The following is a 17432-nucleotide window of genomic DNA, read 5'->3' as shown; positions in this document are numbered from 1 at the left end:
AGGACGAAACACCCTGCACTGCTTACCATCTGTTGCTTCTGGGGTTGCCTGCCCAGCAGCTGTGCCCTCGTCCTGTGTCTGGGGAAGTCCGCCCTCACATGGACAGGCTGAGCCCTCAGAGCGCCTGCCCTTTTCCACATGACCCTCCTGCAGAAGAGGACTGCAGCCTCAGCTCAGGGCCTGTCTAGCCATCGCTGCAGCGGCTCTGCAAACAGGTCACTGTGCTCACCTGCCACAGCCCATTCTCAAGTGGGATTTTTTTTTTTTTTGCATTGCTCTTGGCCCCAAACCCAGTTTTTGCCCTCCCAGGTATGCTAGAAGCCACCTGCTACCAAAACAAAACAAAACATCTCTTTTACTGACATCATGCAATGATTCTACTGCTTATAAAAGGATTCACAAACACACTCTAATCTAGAAATGTAACACTAAGAATGTATCTAAATCAAGTATGCATTCATACAAACCAATCGATACACTGGTAAAACTCTGAAAAGCAAAACGTTCATCACTAAGAGAATGATCAGTAAATCATGGTACAGCTGTAGGAAGCAATCAATTAGAGTAACTACAGAAATAATGTTCTCCTTATCATTTAGACCCACAGAGAGACAAAATCCTTCAAACAAATGTATAGAGGGCTGGAGATGTAGCTCAATAACAAAGCACTTTCCTCGTCCACAAGACCTTAGGTTTGATCTCCAACACTAAAAAAAACAAAAAAATAACACATCAATGAGAGGATTATGTGAGACAGCATGGCTTCATCCATGTATTTTTTAAAAGGACAACTAACTATACAGGCTGATAGATAAGTCACAGAGAAGAATAGATGAAGATGTACCATGAAATATCTTGGGGTAAGCAAACAACAAAAACCACACCTAACAGTGGTAGGTCTTGGGAGGGGTATGAAGCAGACTTATTTTCCCTAAATACTTTGGCTCTCAAGTGTCTTGTCATGAGTAAACTACTCGCATCAGACAATGTTTCAGTGTCACTTGCTCAGAAAGGACCCCCCCCCCAGACACCACACATTCCTTCCTATTACTCTGTTACTGTCTCTCTCCTTGGGCACTTACACCATAGGTTCTCTTAGAGCTGCATGTATTCACCTGCTTAATGTCATTATGAGCCACAAGGTCTGGAGGTGGCACTGTGCTGAGCACTATGATCCCAGCACCAAACACATTGCCTATCACTCTACGCTGCCAAATGAATATCTGGCAAGTAACTAAAAGGACCCCTGCCTCCTTTTAAGACTCAGCCAAACTTCCCCTGCTTCACCAGTTCAGAAGTGACCCTTTCTCCCCTGGACCCCACTGTCTTTGTTGACATCTATTATATGCCTCTCTGTAAAGACTATGGCTATCTTGAGGGCAAAACCCTTCCACATATCTCACTCAAAATAGTTGAGGAAATGGTCAGGAGTATTGGCACACACCTTTAATTCCAACACTTGGGAAGCTGAAGCCAGCAGATCTCTGTGAGTTTGAGGCCAGCCTGATCTACATATCAAGCTATCGGACAGCCTGGACTACACAGAAATCCTGCCTAAAAATAAATAAATAAATAAATAAATAAATAAATAAATAAATAAATAAATAAATAAATAAATAAATAAATATCTAAAACAAATAGTTGAAGAACAAATGGGTAGATGAACGAACTGTCAAAGTCAACAACTTATTTGCATATTAAATCCAATGTCAGTCTTAATTCAGTCCTTTAGGAGAGCAAACTCAGACAGTGCAGAGTAGGTGGGCTAAAGTAAAAATACCCTACAAGCTGGACATGGTGGAAAACTCCTTTAACCTCACCACTCGGGAGGCAGAGGCAGGTGGATCGCTGTGAAGTCAAGGCCAGTCATGATTACAGAAGATTTGTCTCAAAGTAAGAGAGAGAAGACATACTCTACAAACTCAGTTATGGTCCTGTTGTCCTGAACTCAACCAAGTTCATAGCAGCATGAAACTGTGGCAGCCAGGACAGAACATAAGCAAAATAGACACCTGACTGCTTACTTCAAACAACGTTTTCTAATAATAAATCACTACAGTTCAAAACTGTTTCCCAATTAGAAAATGCTTGGTATCAACGTTAAATGTGCTGCTGAGCAGTAGTGGCATATGACTTGACTCTCAGCACTTGAGAGGTAGAGGCAGATGGATCTCTCTGTGTTCAAGGCCAGCCCGGTCTACAGAGTGAGTTCCAGAACAGCCAGGGCTATGTAGAGAGACCCTGGCTCAAGCCCCACACCTACTTTAAGAGAAAAGATGAAGCTGCATCTGATGGCACAGCTCTTATACTCCTAGCTACTCAAAATGCTGAGGCAAAAGGATCACAATTTCAAGGCCAATCTAGGCTTCAAAGTTGAGTTCAAAGCCAGACTGAACAACTTAGTAAGATATTATGATGCCTCAAAACTAGAAGCTAGCTGAACCTTGGTACCTAACTCAGTAATAAAGCACTTGCCAAACACATTCAATCTCTGGTACCACCAACAAATAAAATGAAACCCCCCCCTTTACTACCACTTCAAGGAATTAGAGAGGAGAAATAAAAAACATTTCAATGGAAAAAAATTTGAATAAATCAATTTAGAACAATGTTTAAATTATATCTTCATTTTTAAAAGCATTACTGTTGTAGAATATTAGTTAAAGATGTGTTACATTTATTTATGCTGTTGAACATTTGTTTAATGAGGCAAAGATGTGTTGCATTCTTTTATGCAGCATTTGTTTAACTCTGTGAAGCTGTGTTACTTTGCTTGTCTAAAATACCTGATTGGTCTAATAAAGAGCTGAATGGCCAGTAGCAAGGTGGGAGAAAGGATAGGCGGGGCTGGCAAGCAGGGGGAGAAATCTGGGAAGAGAAGAGATCTAGGAGCAAGAGAAGGAAGACTCCAGGGCCAACCACCCAACTACACAGCAAACCATGGAGTAAGAAGTAAAGAAAGGTATATAGGATAAAGATAAAAGCCCAGAGGCAAAAGGTAGACCGGATAATTTAAGTTAAGAAAAGCTGGCTAGAAACAAGTCAAGCATTCATAAAAAAGAATAAGCCTCCATGTATGATTTATTTGGGAGCTGGATGGCAGGCCCCCCCAAGAGAGCAAAGAGTAAAAAACAACCAATAACACATGACAAAGACCCATCCATGTCTGCAAGCATGGTTGTGCATACCTACAATCCCAGCCCTTAGGAGGTGGAGACAGGAGGATCAAGGAGTTCAAGGCCATAGAGAATTTGAGGCCATCCTGGGCTATATGAAATCCAATCTGAAACAACAAAAACAGTAATTACAAAGACCCACCCATGTAGTAAGGTTCCCCAGCAAGGAGGGAACTACATCTACTACAAAGCACCTTATAGAGGGCTAGCCTACACAATGGAACAGCCAAGTCTCCAACTAGCAATTCCAACTGTGCAAAGCGACCATCTTCCCAGCTCCAGAGCCAAGACAGAAAGGTAGATAACAAACAGCAAGAAACAGCAACCATTCAAAACTGGATTTACACAATTTGATTCAGAAATTTAACATAAACTTTCATTTGAAAATCTCAATTTTTCTAAGCACAATTTTATCACTTCCAAAAAATTTTTAATTAAAAAACCACAACAAGCCGGGCGGTGGTGGCGCACGCCTTTAATCCCAGCACTCGGGAGGCAGAGGCAGGCAGATCTCTGTGAGTTCGAGGCCAGCCTGGGCTACCAAGTGAGTTCCAGAAAAGGCGCAAAGCTACACAGAGAAACCCTGTCTTGAAAGAAAAAGAAAAGAAAAAAGAAAAAAAAAAAAAAAACACAACAAGCCAGGCCTTTAATCCCAGCACTCGGGAGGCAGAGGCAGATGGATCTTTGTGAGTTCAAGGCCAGCCTGGTCTACAAAGCGAGTTCCAGGAAAGGCGCAAAACTATACAGAGAAACCCTGTCTCGAAAAAGCAAAAACAACAACAAAAGATTACTACTGGTAAGCCAGGCCATGGAGCAGATTTTTCCTGCATCCAGTGCCAAACAACAAGCTGGAGCACAGGTATTGCTGACAATCAATTTACAGGTAGGAAACTAAGGTTCTCCACAATCCCTCAGACATCAGGTAGTTGGCAAAAGGGACTCTGTCACTCTAGCTTCATAAAAGAGCTTCTCTGGCTGGTGAGATGGCTCAGCAGGCTGGACGGCCCGGTTCGATTCCCAGAACCCAGATCAGTTGTCCTCTGACCACACGTGTGGCACATGTGCACCTGCCCACACAGGACTTCCTACCAGTACCAGCATGCTGAAGGGTGAGGCTCCCACTCTTCCCTCCACCTGCCTACCTTCTCCAGGACCTGCCCAGGCTTCCTGCCTGCCCTCCACTCCCAAATCCTCGGAGCATATTCACAACTTTTTGCTTTTAGATGACTGCAAATTCTTCTATAGATACAAGAAATAACGATGAGTGATCCCCACATATCCTTGACCTGGTTTCCCCAGAGTTAGCACCTGATGTGACTACAGTACAGTGTCACCTACACTACTGTCCTTCCTCTCAATAATTTTCACTTCCTAACATTGCTATTAACATAGTTTTATAGTTTTTTGTTTGTTTGTTTGTTTGTTTGTTTTCTTTTTGTTTTTCGAGACAGGGTTTCTCTGTGTAGCTTTGTGCCTTTCCTGGAAATTACTCTGTAGCCCAGGCTGGCCTCGAACTCACCAAGATCCACCTGGCTCTGCCTCCTAAGTGCTGGGATTAAAGGCATGCACCACCACTGCCTGGCAGTTTTATAGTTTTTTAATTGTCTGTGGGTACCCAATAAAGAACTTCTTACAGGCAAGATGATTGTTCATTAAATTATTTATCAAATTATATAAATAATCTTTATCTAAATTACCTCCCAAGTGCAACCCATAGATAAGCACTGGATAAACAGCAGCTGACTGAGTAACAGCACTGGAATGCACTGTTGCCTCCCTTCACAATAATGGGAACAGTTCTTCAAAAGACCAATTTGTTGAGAGGAGTCTGAAACAAAAACATAACACTCACCCATGGTGACATAAGGTAATTTATCAGTTGATCCATGAGGATAGATGCTGTAGAGATGAGGTCCAGTAACATCTACTCCCCCCAAAACTAGGGCTGCACCAATGTAACCTTGATACCTGGGAATCAGAATAGACACAAGAAAAAAATGAGTTCAGATAACATCACTGTAGCTTAGACAGAAGCTGCAAGTCAGAGAAGAGTTTTGCTTACATGTTTCATTAAGGAGTTACTGCTTGCAAGGGAACCAAGCAGGGCAGGGAACTAAAATCAGTTAAACATCTACAATTTGCCACTGTAAACTGTGAGGTATACTACATGACTCACTGCAGCTCAGCCACCAAAGCCACCTTTTACAAAGCACTATCATTCCCATTTTATTTAAGAAAAAAAGGGAGGGAGGGAAGGAGAGAGGGAGGGAGGAGGAAAAAACAACAACAATCACAAATCAAAAAAGCTAGGAACATGGAGAATTTGTTTGGTGTTCCTGAGTCAAGGATGGCTTATTCCAAAGCCTATCACACTGTCCCCTTCAGCTCCCTGGGGTGGGCTGATAAGCTAGCCGGCGAGTCAGTTAACAGTGAGGAGCTGCTGTGTTCAAGCTGTTCTAACAAGCAGTCTCCACAGACAGTGGTTCATGTCACAACACCCTTCCCTCTGAATCAACAGCCCACCACACAATAATCACAAATGCCAAGTAAAAGCGGGAAGTATTTCATTCTTCATGGCCTAAGAAGCTCTACTGACTCACAGAAGAAAGCTAGTTGTTCAGAAACCCCACCTGCCCCCCTCCCTGTAACTGTGCACACAGGTTTGGAACATTTGCTCAACTCTTGACCTAGCTGGTTATTTCCACAAGTTCCTTTCCCTGTACTGGCTCAGATTTTCACCATCAGGATTGCTGTGCTAGATGAACATGTTGGATTTCAAGTTTTCCACTCTGAACCTTTAGCTCTTTGACAAGAAAAAATGAAACCAACATATGCTGAACTCTCTGTACTAATCACTAAAACACAAATAAGGAGCACAAAAGCAATACTATTGCTCAGACTAGAAGGGCTCCATGACATCCAGAAGCACAACTGTGAAATCCAGGATTTCCTCTGGCCCGTAATCACCAAACTGCTGACAATCTAACATTTTTAAAGTGGGAAATTAAAGGCTAGGAAAGAATTTTAGGAGCAGCCTGAAGAGAGGCCAGAGATGGCTCAGTAGATAAAGGTTCCTACTGCCAAGCCTGATGATCTGAGGTTCACTCCCCAAGACTTACATGGTGAAAGGGGAAAATTAATTCCTCCTCCAAGATGTCCTTTGACCTCTTCCACATGTGTCCCATGACATGCACACACTCAGACACACACACACACACTAAAAAGATGTAATTAAAAAATTTTGTAAGTTGTTTTAAAGTAGCTGGAGAGATGGCTCAATGGTTAAGGGTAAGTACTGCTCTTGCAGAGGACCCAAGTTTAGTTCCCAACACGCACATCAGGAGGCTTACAACTGCCTATAAGTTTGGCTCCAGACAGACTTCCAAGGGTTCTTGTACCTGAATACACACACACTCCACACCCACACTCCAAACCCACACTCCACACCCACATACACACACAATTAAAAACAATTTTTTAAGAATCGGTATTTATTATTTATGTATTTTGCAAGGCGTAGCAGCCTGAAGAGGGAACATAGGCCCACATGATGGAAATTGCTGGTCTAAGGCTTGTTAGCAACAGAGTCAAAACTGGAGCCTGAGAAACTGCACAGAAAAGCCAGAATGGCTGGATGCACTGTGCCCTGCATTGTTGAACCTGTTCCACTGCCTGCTGAGGAGGGCATCTGAATGAATAGATAGATAGATAGATAGATAGATAGATAGATAGATAGATAGATAGATAGATAGATAGATAGATAGATATTTCCCTCCGGGCTATAATACCTTGGTATTATAGGTATCATGCCTTCAACGTTTAATTTGTTCCACTGATGACCTTGGGGTACCAGCCCCTAGGATGTGGCCTCGTCTAGCTTAAGATCTGAGAAGTAGGTGTTCAGGCCCCTTCTCTCAAGAGCACTTAAGATGGTGAAGACCAGGCCAGGTGATGTGAAACAGTGTGGAACCGGTTCTCCACCTTCTAGGGACTCTGCGACTGAAATTGCCATATCCTCTATCAGTGAGTTATTCCCCAAACAACCCCTTAATAAACAGATTATCAGTAGCCATGGATTTCAATTTCTGTATTAGACAAGTGACTGGCATCCTTAAAATCTGAATCAGAGGGTAAAGTTTAGTAGCAGAGCACATGCCTAGGATATGAAGGCCTGGGTTTAAACTCCAGCACTGAGATAGTAACACAAAAGCCTTGATCCAGAAATCCTACTTCCAGGTCTCCAGTCCAAGAATATGTAAGAGAAATATACAGAAATGTGTTTATCACAGCACTGTTAGTGACTGACGTAACAGCAGCTGGAGAAATGGCCAAATAAACTGTTATACATGAGACCATTAAGAACCATACCTTTTCTCATTCACTATTGATTATGGAACGATCTTCCGGTTCTGACAATGTATATCGAAGGCTAAATCTGCCTTTATGAATCATGGAATTTTTTGGAGCAAAGGAACTCATTCTAGAATATAGCAACCACCCAAAGATTCATGGAAACATCTTCATGTGAGCAATACCATTAATGTTCAAAAATTGATTACTGTAACATAAGACAACACTAAAATTATATATGATTATATAGTTCAATATATATATGTATATTGCTAACATACATTGATAGTTGGTACTTAAAATTTTTGTGAGTCAGCTCTCTTTGAAAATTTACTAAAATTCAGGAACCTTTGCCTCTAACAGGTATACACACTTAAATATTTTCTTACTTCATGTGGTTCTAGGTCTCTAGAACTCTTCCCTGGGCTCAAGAGAACTCATGGGTCTGAGCTCTCTAACAGCAACAATATACACAATACATACAGCATTGTATACAGGGCAAGCTATAAAGAAATACATGTATTAGCATGTCATTCCTGTTAATGCATGAACATGAGGCTGTGGGTAAAGCATAAAAGGTCTGAAAAAAATTCAAATAAAAAACTTTAGAGCCACATAGTGGTGGTGCACACCTTTAACCCCAGTACTCGGGAGGCAGAAGCAGGTGGATCTCTGTGAATTCAAGGCTAGCCTGGGCTACAGAATGAGTTCCAAGATAGGCTCCAAAGCTACACAGAAAAACTGTCTCAAAAAAAACCAAACAAACAAACTTTAGCCCCATTGCAGACACTGTATCAGTCATATGCATGTCTGTGTGGATGCATAAGCACCATGCTGCACATGTGGAAGTCAGCAGACAACTTACAGAAGTCTGTTCTCTCCTCCACCATGTGGGTTCTGAACTGCCAAACTCAGACTTTTGGGCTTGGCAAGCAGGTGCCTTTATCTGCTTAGCTAGCTCAGCCTCTCTTTCTTTATCCCCTGTAAGTCAAGGAGACAAAAACTATCACTGGCATTTTCCAAGAAAAAAAAACTTATCCTTAAAAGTGTAAAACAGCCCATTGGTAGTGGCCATGACTTTACTTCCAGTATGGGAGGCAGAGACATATGGATCTCTGTGAGTTCAAGGCTAGCCCGGTCTACAAAGCAAGTTCCAGGACAGCCAGGGCTACACAGAGAAACCCTGTCTTGAAAAAAAAAAAAAAAAAAAAAAAAAAAAGTGTAAGATGACAGGCAGAGGCAAGCAAATCTCTGAGTTTGAGGCCAACCTGGTCTACAGAGTGAGTTCCAGGATAACCAGGGCTACACAGAGAAACCCTGCCTCAAAAAAATAAATAAATGCGCTGGGAGTCTAATTAGCGAGAAAGAGAAGGGTTTATATGAGCGAGAATTGTTGAAACCAAGGTTGGATAAAGCACAGGGACAAATAGCCAAACGAATGGAAACACATACACTACGAACCAAAGGCTGAGGGGCCCCCAACTGGATCAGGCCCTCTGAATAGGTGAGACAGTTGATTGGTTTGATCTGTTTGGGAGGCATCTAGGCAGTGGTACCAGGTCCTGGGCTCATTGCATGAGTTAGCTGTTTGAAACCTAGGACTTATGCAGGGATGCTTGGCTCAATCTGGGAGGAGGGGACTGGACCTGCCTGGACTGAGTCTATCAGGTCGATCTCAGATCTCAGGGGAGGCCTTGCTCTGGAGGAGATGGGAATCGGGGGTGGGCTGGGGGGAAGAGGAGGGGGGCAAGAAGGGGGAGAACAAGGGAATCCGTGGCTGTTATATAGAACTGAATAGTATTGTAAAATAAAAAAAAAAAAAAATTAAAAAAGAAAAATAAATAAATTAAATAAATAAATAAATAAAATTCCAAGATCCCAGGCTGGGTAGTGGTGGCACACACCTTTAATCCCACCACTCAGGAGGCAGAGACAAGCAGATCTCTGAGTTCGAGACCAGCCTGGTCTACAGAGTAAGTTCCAGGACAGTCAGGCTACACAGGAAAACCCTGTCCCAAAAACCAAAAAAAAAAAAAGGAAGTCTAAGATGGAGCTAGAGGAATGTCTTAGCAGTTAGGAGTGCTTGATGCTTACAGAGGACTTGAGTCCAGTTCTCAGCATCCACATCAGGTGGCTCACAACTGCCTATAACTCCAGCTCCAAGGATCCAACACCCTACTCTGTCCTCTGTGCGTGCATCACACAAAATCACGGCTGGCAGTTCTTGACCCAGAGCACTACAGATGCAAAGTCTTTTTCCTTTAAAACACTCTTACTTTATGTAACTCACCCAAAATGTTACCAGATACAAAGGACAATACTACCTTGGTTTAAATTTTTCAATGCTCCTCTCAAAACATTTGACAAAATTTAACTCTGGCCAGGCATGGTGATACACACTTTCAATTCCAATACTTGGGAGGCAAAGGCAGTAGATCTCTGTGAGTTCAAAGCCAGCCTGAACTGGTTCCAGGTTAACCAGAGATACAGTGACACCCTGTCTCACAAAATAAGTAAATAAATAATCTTTACAAACTGTACTAAATAAAAATGAACCACTGGAGAGAAAAAAGAGACTGTAGAAACCTTAAAACACTATAGAGAGAGTAAATATTTTTAAATTATTTTGCTAAATGCCTTAAATAACAAGCATGAAACTGTTCTATATGCAATAGGCTATATGAGCCACCAGAGGGAGCTTTATATTTAAAACTAATACCTAGATATATTTTTTTAAATCAGTGTCTTATATGGTCAGCTGGTCTCACGCTGTAACTGGAGCATTTATTTGGCGGCAATAATCCCCTGCGTTAGCGGTGGCTTCATATACCAAGCACTGAGCAGCAGAGGAGAGTTAACTCAACAGGCCTCTTGCCTGTGGCTCGGGCTTCTGCGGTCTCCTCTGTAGAGTACGTCACTACCCTCCCTGCACAGACCCACTGAGAATACAAAGCTATGCTACAAGGACCTCAAATTCTCAGGAAAGCCAGCGCACAAGGACAATTAAACAGAGTCAAAAAAGGGATATGACAAATATATTCCTAAGCCAAAGGTGACATTGACCACACAATCCCTGAAAGTTACTGCCACATTATCCTACCTTCATTCTATTTTTTTTTTAAATTTTTTATGTGAGTTGGTATTTTGCCTACATGTATTTTTATGTGAGGGTGTAGAATCGAGTGGAATTGGAGTTACAGACAGTTGTGAGCTGCCATGTAGGTGCTGGGAATTGAACCTGGGTCCTTTGGAAGAGCAGCCAGTATTCTTAATCACTGAGCTATTTCTCCAGTCCCTAATTTAAAAAAAAAAAAGACAGAAATTTGTATTTTTAATTTAAATCTCCCAATTTATAATTATTGGTTTCTATTTTATTTTAAATGTCATGTGACCTATATAAACCTTTTTTGACCAATGATCTCACGACATTTATAGGGCAGGTCTCTGAAAAGAATGGATGCCCTAAAAGACAGGCCCAGGAAAGCAGGCATTATTTCCACTATAACAGACCTGTGAGGGCTGATCTTGGTGGTCAACTAACACACCTGGGAAGAGGGAACCTCAACTGAAGAACTGCCTCCATCAGATTGGCCTAAAGGCACTTTTCTTGATTACTAGTTATGCAGGAGAGCCCAGCCCACTACAGGCAATACTGTTCCTAAGCAAGTGGTTCTGAACTATATAAAAATCTAGCTGGGCGTTGGTGGCACACATCTTTAATCCCAGCACTCAGGAGGTAGAGCCAGGCAGATCTCTGTGAGTTTGAGGCCAGCCTGGTCTAGAGAGATACAGGACAAGCACCAAAGCCACACAGAAAAACCCTGTCTCAAAAAACAAAAAAAAAACAAAAACAAAATCTAGCTAAGCCAGTCAGAAGGAGCAAGACAACCAGCAGTGTTCCTATGTGGTTTCTGCTTCAGGCTCCTGACCTGATCCTGCCTTGGTTTTCCTGTAAGATATAACCTGTAAGATGAGGTTAAACCCTTCCCTTCCCAAATTGTTTTTGGTAAGGGTGTTTATCACAGCAACAGAAAAGCAAACAAGAAAAATACTGCTTCCCATTCATGTAGAGTAAATGAGAAAACCAACTAAGGACTTTAAAACTTTTAAACTCGGGGAGGCAGAGGCAGGCCAATCTCTGTGAGTTCAAGGCCAACCTGGTCAGCAGAGTGAGTTCTAAGACAGCCAAAACTACACAGAGAAACCCTGCCTCCAAGGGGGGAAAATTTTAAAACCATCAAAACCTATACAAACATAAAGTATAATGGGATCACTGAAGGGGAAAAGAAGCAAAACTCCTATAAGCTGTGTGTGGGAGTTAGCAAAGAACGAAGTTTAAATCATGACTTACTACGGCTCATTAAGCCTCAACTTGTTTATTTATAAACAGGACACAGCAATAGCCCTTACCTCAGAGCTAAAAGGAAATAGGAGACAGTGCACAGAGCACTTCAGCAAGGGTCTACAAGACCAGGAGGGAGAGACTAGATGAAATCAGTGTTGTTTTACCCACTTATATGTGAATACAAGTCATTTCTCACTTTGTTGCTAAAAAAAGGAAAGAAAAAGCCATTTGTGTTTAAGTGCTGGGGAAATGGGTAGGATTTATAAGACAAACTCAAAGTACCATTTTACTGTGAACAAAAGTTGTCTTATGCAGTAATAGCTCTATGCTTCAAGAAATTACTCTACTGGCCACAATTCAGGGAAATCATCACCATAAGATACATCAGACCATACAATCCATTTAATTATCAAATGTCTTAACAATTAAAAAAAATGGCAGCCAGGAGGTGATGTGAATGACTTTTATCCCAGTACTCAAGAGGCAGACACAGGCAGATCTCTGTGAGTTCAAGGCCAGCCTGGACAACCAAGGGTACAGAGAAACCCTATCTCTAAAAATAAACCAACCAACCAACAAACAAAAAAATTAAAAATGGCTTCTAATTGATTTCTGGAACAAAATGTGTTCTTCTAAATATTTTCCCCCCTAATTTCCAGGGTTCCTTGTGCTAAAAATCTAAGATTAAAAAAAAAAAAAAAAAAAAAAACGATATTACAGAAATCCACACCTTGGAACCTTACCTAAAAAGCATCTGCTTCAACATCCGATTAGCAGTCACAACTCTCGGAAGGCGGCCAGTGGTGAGAGAGTGGAGCTCCAAGTTGGAAGAAATAAGCTGGGTTGTCATGTCTGTGTCTGCAGCTGTCCCAGCACCACAGCAACTGGAAAATACCACAGAGACTTAGCTGGCATTCAATTATCAGATCCCTAACTCAGGAATAGAGTCTCTCTGAGCGGTGGTGGCACACACCTTTAATCCCAGCACTCAGGAGGCAAAGGCAGGTGGATCTCTGTGAGTTTGAGGCCAGCCTGGTTTACAGAGCGAGTTCCAGGACAACCAGAAATAGATACAGAGAAACCTTGTCTTGAAAAACCACCACTTTTGCTGGGCAGTGGTGGCCCACGCCTTTAATCCTAGCATTTGGGAGGCAGGCGAATCTTTGTGAGTTCAAGGCCAGCCTGGTCTACAGAGCGAGATCCAGGAAAGGTGCAAAGCTACACAGAGAAAAAACCCTGTTTCGAAAAATGAAAAAAGGGGAAAAAGAAAAAGAAAAAAGAAAAACCACCACTTCATCAAAAAAGAAAAAGAAATGGAGCCTCTCGGCTAACTCTACAAAGTTCAAGTTCATGAGAGGCATTCTGAGTTGTCTGCTATGCAACTTCTCTAACCAATCTTAAACATGAAATTGAGGACACACACCTAACTATATGCAAATATCCTCTCTATGGTGCAACGGGACATTTCAAATCATCCGTTTCTCTGCTTCAGAGTGCATGTGTTAGTCCTACTACAAGTGCATCCAAACTGTACAAAAGAGCAAGGCAGTGATCAAAGTTTTACAATTCAATATCAACACTAGACAGCCTTGATTTATTATTTCAGAACTAAGTAAAGGAGGAATGGAAGAGAAGATTATAAAATGCTATAAAATAACACAGGTACAACAGGCCATGGGAAGTCAGAGGGCAGAGCAATTAATTCCTTTTTTTTTTTCTTTTTTCTTTTTTCTGGGGTTGAGGATTGAACCCAGGGCCTTGCGCCTAGCAAGCGCTCTACCACTGAGCTAAATCCCCAACCCCTCCCTTTTTTTCTATCTATAATTTATTTATTTATTTGTGTGTGTGTGTGTGTGTGTGTGTGTGTGTGTGTGTGTGTGTGTGCATGTGCGTGAGAGACACATTTGTGCCATGTAAGCATGTGGAGGTCAGAGAACATCTTTTGGAATTTAGTTCTGTCCTTCCACTATATGGAATCTGAGGATCCAACTCAGGTGGTCAGGCTTGGTGACAACCATCCTTACCTGCTTACTTCATCAGCATTGAGAACAATGAATTCTAATTGATAAGGAAAAGTGTTTTGTTTTGTTTTGTTTTTCGAGACAAGGTTTCTCTGTGTAACAGCCCTGGCTGTCCTGGAACTCACTCTGTAGCCCAGGCTGGCCTCGAACTCAGAGATCCGCCTAGCTCTACCTTACTAGTCCTGGGATTAAAGGCATGCAAAACCACTGCCTGGCAAGGAAAGGTTTTTATCAGCTGGGTTTAGAAGAACAGAAATAGTTTAAAAGCAGAAAGAACAAAGGGGTACTTTTATTTTGTTTTTTAAAATATCATTTATGATGGCATGTGTCTGTGTGAAAGTCTGCATACAACTACGTGTGGGTACTCTCAAAAGCCCAAAAAAAGGGTGTTAGAACCCTTGTGCAGGCTCTAACTCTGTGTTCTACAAAGGTATAGCAGAACCTGTGATCATTACTATAGAAACCAGAGGCAGAAATGCCAATTAAATAACTGCCATTGTCCAGGTGAGAAAAAAGAACCTAAATAAAGGTCTCAGGAGAGGGAAAAATAGAAAGGAATGCATTCAAGAGGCACTGGGTGGCAGAACCTTCTACCAACTAACTCAGACTGAAGTCACAGGAGGACTTGCCCATGTTTGGAGCTATTTGTCTGACACAGCCTTATTCACCCTAGACTGGCCTCACATTCACTGTGTAGCCAAGGAGGACCTTGACCTCCTGATGCTCCTGCTTCTACCTCCCCAAAGCTAAAACTGCAGCGTGCCCACCACTCCCCACTTTCTGCAGTGCTGAAAACGGAACAGGACTCTTCAAGCCAGCTAAGCACTCTGCCAATCAGCATGCATCCCAGCCTAGAAACACATGAAAGGGACTTAAAAACACATGCTGAACCGCAAGCAGGCTGCAAGGAGGATGACAGTAATGGTCAATTTTTAATATTGACAGGTTAGAAAATTTCAGAGTAGTCCAAATTTATCAATACTTACTAAATATTAGGAGATATGAAGTGAATTTTTGAACAGTTTTTGTCAGCAACAACCATCCCTTCAGTTGCTCTTGTGTCTGCTCCAAGAACTATGCCATCCTATTAAAAAACAAAAAAAGAGAGGTTTTCAACAATTTTATATACATATTATTTAAGAAAAACAATGTTGGCCATTCTCTGCTTCCATAATTCCATATCCCCAGCCAAAATCTCTACCAAAACTATTATTGTCCTACATTCTAAATATGTCCTTAATGTTACTGGCTGAATCCTAAGGTGATTACAACTTATTTCCATTTTCAAACAAGGCTCAGGGATTGAGTAAATTCCTTACAAATCATAGAGCTAAACTGAGAAGAAGAAAGAAAAGTGAAATGAAGACCCATAATCTTTCCATTAAAATAGCTACCTCTGGGCCAGCAAGCTTGTTCAGCAAGTGAAAACACTACCTGTGCAAGCCTGGGAAGCTGACTTCTACCCCAAGAGCCCACATGAAGTGAGACTGGATTCCACCATGTTGTTCTCTGACCTCTACACTCACACATACTAGACAAAATTAAGTAAACAATCACCTGTCTATTAGGTTTCTTTCTTTTTTACTCTTTGGTTTTTTGAGACAGGTTCTCTCTGTGTAGCTCTTGCTGTCCTAGAATTTACACTGTATACCAGGCTGGCCTTGAACCCACAGAGACCCACCTGCCTCTGTCTCCCGAGTGCTGGGATCTCTTCACCTATACCAATGTTAATCACTGGTCTTTATGATCTTTAAGTTAAATTCAGGATTTCTCTCCATTTGATGGATGAGAACATAGTGACACCTGCTTTTAACCCCTTCAACCCTGCATTTGGGAAACAGAAGCAGATGAATCTCTGTCAGTTTAAAGCAGCCTAATCTACATGGCATGTTCCAGGACAGTCAGGGCTACACAATAAGACCCTGTCTCAAAGGGGATGAGGTGGGGGTCTGAACTGCCCAAAATTGGAAGCAGCATCAATGCATTAAACATCTAGACAAATCCATCTTATCCCAATTCTATCTTTTCCCATTACATCATCCTGCTTCCTACAGTACTTTAAGAAAAAACAAACTGCCTTCATGTCAAAAACTTCAAAATGAATAAAGAATACAAACTACTAAACATGTAAAATCTACTGGCAAAAGCAGTTTCTTATGAAAGTCCTTTTCATGATGTACCCTGACATTTGCACTATCATATCTAGCTCAAGCTTGGAGGAGTCCAAGTGGCCTACCTGCTAACATGGGTCGTCAGGCTTTCTCGGCTTACCTTATAGACTACTCCCGCGATGGTAGTGCCAGTTTTCCGGGCTTTCGGAAGTTTGAACCCCTTCTTTGCAAAATCAGCTTCCAAGACAGCATTCCTGAGGGGAAGCGCAGAAATCAAGTGTTGGAGGACAAGACCACAATTGTGCCCCGGTGGCACGAGAGTGCTTAGGAGGGAACTCAGTTAACTTTCACCCCAGCGTGTTCACTGCATCCTCCCACCATCAGCACAGCACCATGCGCAGAGTCACAGACCGGGGCAATGGCCTGCCTAACGCCATGGGAAGCACAAGTTCTTATACACTGGCAAAGGGATGGGGCCGCGGGCCTCCGAAGCAGCCCGCGCTGCGGCCCCGGATTCCCTGAGTCACACGGCTGCGGGCGCCGTTCCCACGCTCGCCTCACGCCCCTGGCCCAGGCCACCGCCCAGCTCCGACCCGGGGCACCGAACCCCCACCCACGCCTCGACTGCGGCCCGTGGCATGGACACACCTGCGGCAATTATCGAAAGAAAAACCTCCGACGGGTGCCTGAAACACCGATACTGCCGCCATCTTCCCAACGAAGTGTTTCCGGGCCAAGGGCGGAGCTAACAAAAAAACTGAGCACTTCCGGCGCTGCGGGCGAACGGGATGAGAGGGCGGAGCAAACTTCGCACTGGCGCTGTAGATCATAGAGTTCCTGAGTTCTCGCTCTCTAGAGAGGCTCGGAGGTGTTTCAAGTACATTGCCTCAAGCTCTGGGGAGGAGAAACTGACGACAGCTGCAGGGATGGGGTTTGTTAAGTCAGATAAAATTCGCCCAATTACCAAATCTCCTGACTTTCCGATCAGATCTGTTTCTACCGTTAATTAAAATCCAGGGACATCGACGCCCAGGTCCCAGGCACAGCCCTTGAGCAAGTCCTTTGAACTCTGGTTTCCTCCTGTCTAGTGGAGCGGTCACCCTCCTCAGAAAGCCAAACAGGCACATGCGAAGATGTTCCATGCCATGAGTCATCAGGGAAATGCAACCCAAAATTCCCAAAGAGATACTTGGGACCTATGGAAATGGCTGGAATCAGACAGGAAATCACAAGTGTAGGAGAGAATGTAGAAAAAATTTAACTCTCATGTGTGACAAATGGGAATGTAAGATAGTCCGCAGCTCCAGAAAATGAACTGGAACTTGAACCAAAATTATCAGAATTTCAGAACTGAAAACTTAAGTTCACAAACACTTCTACACAAATTGCATAGCAATAAGATTCATAACAGGCAAATATAGAAAGACCT

At 42.6% G+C, this 17432-nt stretch overlaps 1 protein-coding gene across 1 annotated transcript in view; it reads right to left on the bottom strand.

Moving 5' to 3' along the window:
* Psmb7 (proteasome 20S subunit beta 7) overlaps window positions 1-16916 on the bottom strand; it is a 60965-nt gene extending 44049 nt beyond the window's left edge. Inside the window, exons 1-5 of the mRNA XM_006992519.4 lie at window positions 16652-16916; window positions 16164-16257; window positions 14879-14976; window positions 12615-12755; window positions 5029-5144 (exon numbers count right to left, since the gene is read on the bottom strand). Coding sequence (XP_006992581.2) covers window positions 5029-5144; window positions 12615-12755; window positions 14879-14976; window positions 16164-16257; window positions 16652-16833 — 631 coding nt within the window. The 5' untranslated portion in view covers window positions 16834-16916. The remainder of the gene's footprint in view (window positions 1-5028; window positions 5145-12614; window positions 12756-14878; window positions 14977-16163; window positions 16258-16651) is intronic.
* Between the last annotated feature and the right edge of the window lie 516 nt (window positions 16917-17432).

Source organism: Peromyscus maniculatus, chromosome 4, assembly GCF_049852395.1.
Source record: "Peromyscus maniculatus bairdii isolate BWxNUB_F1_BW_parent chromosome 4, HU_Pman_BW_mat_3.1, whole genome shotgun sequence".
NCBI lineage: Eukaryota > Metazoa > Chordata > Mammalia > Rodentia > Cricetidae > Peromyscus > Peromyscus maniculatus.
Note: the sequence above shows the minus strand (reverse complement) of the source record. Positions and strands in the feature narration are given on the sequence as shown.